Genomic DNA, 6,556 nt, shown 5'->3' on the forward strand with positions numbered 1-6,556 from the left:
AATGCAATATCGTTCCGGTAAGTGATAGGGTTGTAAGTCAGCCACTGCCGCAACCTTGGATTTCACACGGTAGTGTCCCCTTGGTGGATAGGAATTAATTGTAGTGAAGTAGAGTGCGGACGTATGAAAAGTATATAATGGAGTATATAATAAATCTAAGTAACTATAAAATATTACGATATTTTTTTGTACATACCCACACTGCAAATCGAAAATCCTGTCACACATGTTTGAAATCCACACATTCCTTGTGTAACGCCATAAATGAATTATAGAAATTTTGTAGACACTTTTCACACATAATAGTGTGTAAAAAATTGACACACGTAGTATGGTTTGTCATTGGTGTTATATATGTAACACATATCGAATGAATGATGTTAACACGTGTGCCAATCATTTTGCAATGCACACTCAGGGTAAAAGTTAAAACACAAAATGTTAGTTCATGTTATTTTACAACAAAAGTTTAAATTTCGAAAAGCTCTACGTTTGGAACTTGGCAGAATCGATTTCGAATATTAAAAAAATTTAAGCTACTTTTACAGATGTTTTTTGATTTTTTTTATCATCAAATGATTGAATAGAAAAGAAAAAACACTTTATTAAACCATTTATTCGTAAGAAAATGTCATTTATTTATGTAATTTTTCGATAATAGTTAAATTTTAGATTGGTTTTTTAGAAAACTGACATTGAAAAGATTCGCCGGAACAATATTTTAATCATAACATTCAAAATTTATTAATAACAAATAAATAAAAAATTTCTACTCATAATTTTAATTTTAACTTGAGTTTAAATTCCATTCATTACATAAGAATTAAAATTGAAACTTTATTTTTATGATTCCGATGTTTTGAGTCTCCGTAATTTTTTTCCTTCATCAATATCATCAAATTCAATGATTTCTCTTATTTTTTGTGCCACAATCGCTACATTTGTTTCGATTTCATCGATTTCTTTAGAAAGTTCCAATGCATCTGATGGGCTCAGAAAATCCACGTCATCGAGAGCTTTCCCATTCTCTTCTAAGAATTTTTGGAACTGTATAAATGAAAGGATTATTGATATTTTTAATGAGACACTTGGGAGTATACTATGTGTATATTAGTTTGTCTCTTTTTCCACAAATATAAGCTTATCAATAAATTCAACAAGAATTTAATATTACAATATTTCCATTTTAGTTTCTGTTACAGTTGGAAACGTAAGATACACCTATTGTTTTACAGACAAAAACTGAAACAAAAGTCTAGAACAATTCTCAAATCATCAATGACTGCTTTGGTGGTCAATTGTCTCATGTAAAAAGAAGGTCACAGATAGGCACTAAGAGGTTCTAAGCTTCAAATGTTCCAAATTTGGGCCTAAAACTCAACGTTATTATTCTTAACTCGATGTATACTATCTAAGTAAGCAATACCGATTTAAAGTAACCTTTAGTATGATCACACTGATGTTGAATTCTTAAAATAATCAAATACAAATTAAACTCACTCGTAATAGTCCTTTTAAACTATCTCAAAGTAATTAAGATTTAGCATTTCACGTGATAAAAGATACTTTCTATCATTCTGAGTTATGTATTTTTTGGAATACCAAATATTATAATGTGTAGCATGGTCATTAGGCGTAAAATCATTTACTTTTTTAAATCGGTGTATCAAGAAGATAGATTAAGTTTCGAAAAATTATCCACCATGCCTCAATAAATTTTTTTCTTCGTAAAATTCAATTGGAAGTTTATTAATAAAAAATTCTATTATATACCTTTTTGAGTTGATTTTCAGTTTTAATGCCATAAATTGCCATATTCGCTATCAAGAGTAAAATATTACCATCTTCATCTTGATCATAGCTAAAAAATAATATAAATTCATTAGGAAAGTAAAAATGATCAAATATTAGTAAGATAAGAAAACTATTACTATTTTTTAATGTTGTCAAAGTATCCAATAACATAATCGATAGCATAATTAACATCATCACTACGACTTTTAAAGAAAGCTTCAAACATTCCATTTATTTGATCAGGTGTAACCTTCGATCCTTCTTGCATGGTTCGAGCAATATATTTATCACGCTGTTTTTTCGAGGGTAAGCATTTAATAAAATTGTACTTGGAATTTTTCATACTTTTCGTCATAGGCATATCAGTAGTCATGAATTTATCCCATACAGATTCATTTGACTCTCGAAGTCCAGCACATACGATCCATTCCCAATCGGTAGATGGGAATCTAAAAAAAAAATCAAATATGCAAAAACAAAATTTTCTTTTTACCATAGATTATGGATGTTAGGATTATCAGAACTTACGCATTTTCAGATGGATTTTCCAAATAAGTATCAAATAGGCGATGAGCAAATGCGATACAATCAGCATGTTCGTATGCACATACTAAAGGAGCAAGCATACTTCTTATTTTGACCGCAGAATGTTCATCTCCTTCACGATGTTCAAATCCAAGATGTTCAGTTATTTCGTTTGTAACAACGAGTAAAAACAGCCCAAAGATATCCTCTTCATGTGAATTACGCATACCAGAGGTAAATCGTTGTATCATTTTCCCTGCTGGTATCCACACAACATAATCTCGTTCTTGATGTAAATATAGTGTCAAAAGAATTAATTTATCTATTTTTGACTCATCTGCAAATCTTTCAAAAATGTCTTCAATCAATTGTGCACGATTAACTGGATGTATTTTTTTGAAATCATCAGAATGAAGATATCCTATAAGTTTGTCCCAATTTTCTCCATCATAGTCAACTCGATAAAATCCTAAATTAAAAGTAAACTATATTAAAATGTTAGCAAAAAAATAAAAAATAGCGATATGATTACAGCAAGCCGTTGGAAATGAACTTTTTCAGATTTTATTTAATATTTTGTGTATTTTTTTATAAACCTTATTAAGAAGATTTATATTAGATAGATCAAATTTGTTTCTACATGATCATCCATAAATTTATATCTCTGAGGTATAAATTTTATATATGTCTACTGATAGATGTCTACTGATAGATAATGCCAAAAATTGTACATAAATTACCACGATACATACCATATACGATCATTCATAGTATCATCGTGGATGTGTTTGTGCGAGGTTGTACCAGATTATGAATGATAAGAGACTTATGTGCAATCATTTGTATGCATATGCCTCATAATTTTTAAAGAAAAGATTGAATAAATAGAAGTGTTTAAGAACACAGCATCATGCTTAAATTGGATACTTTATACATGACCACAATTGACCGAACTCAAGTTTAGTTTTATCTTAATTAGATTTAATGAAATCGGAAGAGAAGTCCAAGTGCACTTCGTGCCTAGACAAAAAACTAATGACTGATAATATTTTTGTTTTTTTTTTATTCAATTAAGTTAAGAAAAAGTAATCAATAATTTATGACATATTGCAATTATTTGATTTTTGAATTTTTTCACCTCTTAAAGTATATCGATTCATACTAACGAATATTGATAAGGGTGTAGGTATCTTCAAACACATGGCAAGTATATTTTTGTGCACGAAATGTCTCGAATGAATAAAGTTACCAACTTTGTACAAATTTTTAACAATGATATATCGTAATTCTTATACGGAAAACCGCTCATCATTATGTTTTATTAAGGATTAAAGTATGATCATATAAATTCGTTTGTAAGCAAAAGAAATTAATTTTGAAATCGGAAACCGTATTAAATAAGTAATATATAACAAATATCACCTCTTTGTTGAATATTTACGATGATCCAATCATCTTTAGGAATATTAGCAATTCTTAACTCTTCTTGATCTTTCTCCATCCACATGGTTGGTGCTGTTGACGTGAAATCGGGGTTCGACTTTGTGGCGTAATTTATTGGAATTCTCCACGTATTTCCTGCTGAAGAAGGTTTATTCGGTTCTTGTTTTATAACAATATCATCAGTTTCATTATCTCTTGTTACTTTTAATATTGGATAACCAGTTTGTTTGATCCATGGTTCCATAGTGCTTTTTATATTTAGTTTTTTATCTTTGTATTTTTTATCATGAGCTTCTTGTAGTGCATCCCAAAGGTTATTGGTAACCACGGCTTTAAATTGACTGAAATAAAGCATGCCCAAGTATTTTTCGGAAATATTAAGCTGTGATTATATGTACTCGAAACTTACTGTTTTTTTAAATAGTTTTGGATTCCTTCACGGAAAACTTCTTCTCCAAGGATATGTTCGATCATATGCACAACAGCAGCACCTTTGTTGTAAGTAACTGGGCCAAACGCTTGTTCAATTTCTATCTTTGTAGTGGGATTGAACTTTATTGGCTTGCCTGATCCACGTAAACGAATTTCAGCAGGAAATGCATATTCATTGTTGTGTTCAACTACAAAATAATCCATTACTCTCCAATGAGGAAAAATCTGTAAAAAGTTTATTTGTCAATTTCTTATGGGTCAATTAAATATTGGTTGATGCTTGATGATTATAGCCCATAAGGGAATTACTAACGATAAAAATAAAACTTAAATCACCTGATCTAATACTTTATATTGAAAATATGCCGCAAACGCTTCATTCGGCCACACATCATCCCACCATACTGGACTGACTAAGTTTCCAAACCACTGATGAGCCAATTCATGAGCCACCAAAAATGCAATTTTGTCTTTTTTTTCATTATTTGGCATCAATGTAGTATTACGTAATAATACTGAATACGTTCTGTAAAAATCTATTGAGTTTATCTGTTGAACAATCGTCCCTCACAAAGGGAAAACTCCAAAAATAATAAGTTACTTACATATAACTCACAAGTCCCCAGTGTTCCATAGCAACTGCACCATACTCAGGAACTGTGATCTGATCAAGTTTTGGCATTGCATACGGCATATTAGTATAAGCTTCTAAGGCAGGAATAGTTTTTTCACTTATTTCCAAAGCGTATTTTACTAATTCCAAATCTTTTTCCATTGTATAAAATGTAATATTTCCATTTTCATTCTTAATTGCTTTGTAATCAGCGATCAAAATGCATGGAAGATATGGCGACATTTTTACAGATCTTTCAAAGTGAGTTAAAACTTTACCATCCGGCATTTTTTCTTGACTTTTTACTGGCATGTTTGCCAGTGCTGTATAATTTGGAAAATGCTTAACTGACATTTCGAATTCTGCTTTTAAGCCTGGTTCGTCCCAACATGGAAAAGTATTTCGAGCTCCTGATGGTTCAAAGTGAGTAGTAACTATGTAACTGGAAAAAACTCCATATCAATTTTAATCCTGTGAAAATCATAATACAAATATTTTATATATACTTATTTACCTAGTTTCTCCATTTTCTCCTTTATTTTCGGCTCGATAAAATCCTGTGTAAGGATCAAACCAATCTTCAGACGAGTCAACTCCCGACCATTTCATATTTAATGTGTAGTTTCCAATTGGTAATTTGTTTTCGAATTTCATGGTATAAAATTCATTTTGAGCTTCCCAGGTTTGTTTTAATGGCTTTTCAATTTTACCATCTGAATGTATGAGCTCTGTAGCATCGCCTTGAATATCTAGTTTATTAGATTTGTGTAAAGTAACACTGGTAGTTGGATGAAGTACTTCAAAAATAATAGAACACTTTCCGGTAAATGTAAACTTGTCACCCAAAAAATCCGGATCTAATTCTATCATGTACACTCTCGGTACTGTATTGCGAGATAAACGATATTTTGATTCTATTGTTGGCACAGACTTTTTTAGGAACTTCGCTAATTTCTTATGGTTTATATTATTATCATTTCCAGGTCCAGTTACTGGTTTTGCTGATGTTGTATACAGTAACAAAGCCGAAAGTATTAACGTTTTTATCCACATTTTAAGAATCTATTTTTGAATATTATGCAATAAAATATGTAAATACATGTATGACCACCAGTTTGTATAAGTAGCTAACATATGATAGGATTTATAAATGAATCTTAGTTTTATACTCTCTGAAGAACCTTGATTCAAATTCTATTGTCTATTTATGGATATGTGAAAAACAGGATATTGGTGGGAATTTATTAATACGAGTTGTTATAGATATCGTATGATTCAGTTCACATAGCTCAACAACGATGTTATATGCATTAATGAATTATTGAAAAAACATTCATATTAAGATGACTCTAGTGACACAGATTTTTATTCGAATATTTACTGAATTATCAAACATGAACGGAATTTCTTTCAACATTTCTAAAGTAAAAATTACTTTAAGCACGTTAAGCAATCATCGGTGGGAAAAAAAAGTCATGGGGTTCGCGTTACCAAAACACGCATCACCGATGCCGGGTTGCATCGAAAATATATATATGTACATGAATGTAGTATCTACTTTGCATCTTATTTATAACATTTTTGAGGAAATTGAAATAAATGAAAATTATGGGTCTAGGCTTAGTGAGTGCTCTAACGACGAACTTCTCCATAATTGAAGTTCGTAATTTTGTCATATTTTAGTTTATTTGTTAAAAAAAAATTTCTGTTGCTTTAAACATCATACAATTATTTAATCGAATAAAGTTA

At 30.3% G+C, this 6,556-nt stretch overlaps 1 protein-coding gene across 1 annotated transcript; it reads right to left on the minus strand.

The window, feature by feature from the left end:
* Nucleotides 1-625: 625 nt before the first annotated feature.
* On the minus strand, nucleotides 626-5,934 carry LOC118070421 (aminopeptidase N-like). The gene is made up of 9 exons (XM_035089016.1): nucleotides 5,322-5,934; nucleotides 4,800-5,249; nucleotides 4,531-4,720; nucleotides 4,172-4,419; nucleotides 3,742-4,103; nucleotides 2,323-2,788; nucleotides 1,932-2,243; nucleotides 1,774-1,861; nucleotides 626-1,047 (listed from the first exon to the last, which is right to left on the minus strand). Exons 1-9 carry the CDS (start codon nucleotides 5,858-5,860, stop codon nucleotides 844-846), a joined length of 2,859 nt encoding a protein of 952 aa, XP_034944907.1. The 5' UTR covers nucleotides 5,861-5,934; the 3' UTR covers nucleotides 626-843.
* Nucleotides 5,935-6,556: the final 622 nt, after the last annotated feature.

Source organism: Chelonus insularis, unplaced genomic scaffold, assembly GCF_013357705.1.
Source record: "Chelonus insularis isolate UGA/USDA-ARS -01 unplaced genomic scaffold, ASM1335770v1 contig_58_pilon, whole genome shotgun sequence".
Taxonomy (NCBI): domain Eukaryota; kingdom Metazoa; phylum Arthropoda; class Insecta; order Hymenoptera; family Braconidae; genus Chelonus; species Chelonus insularis.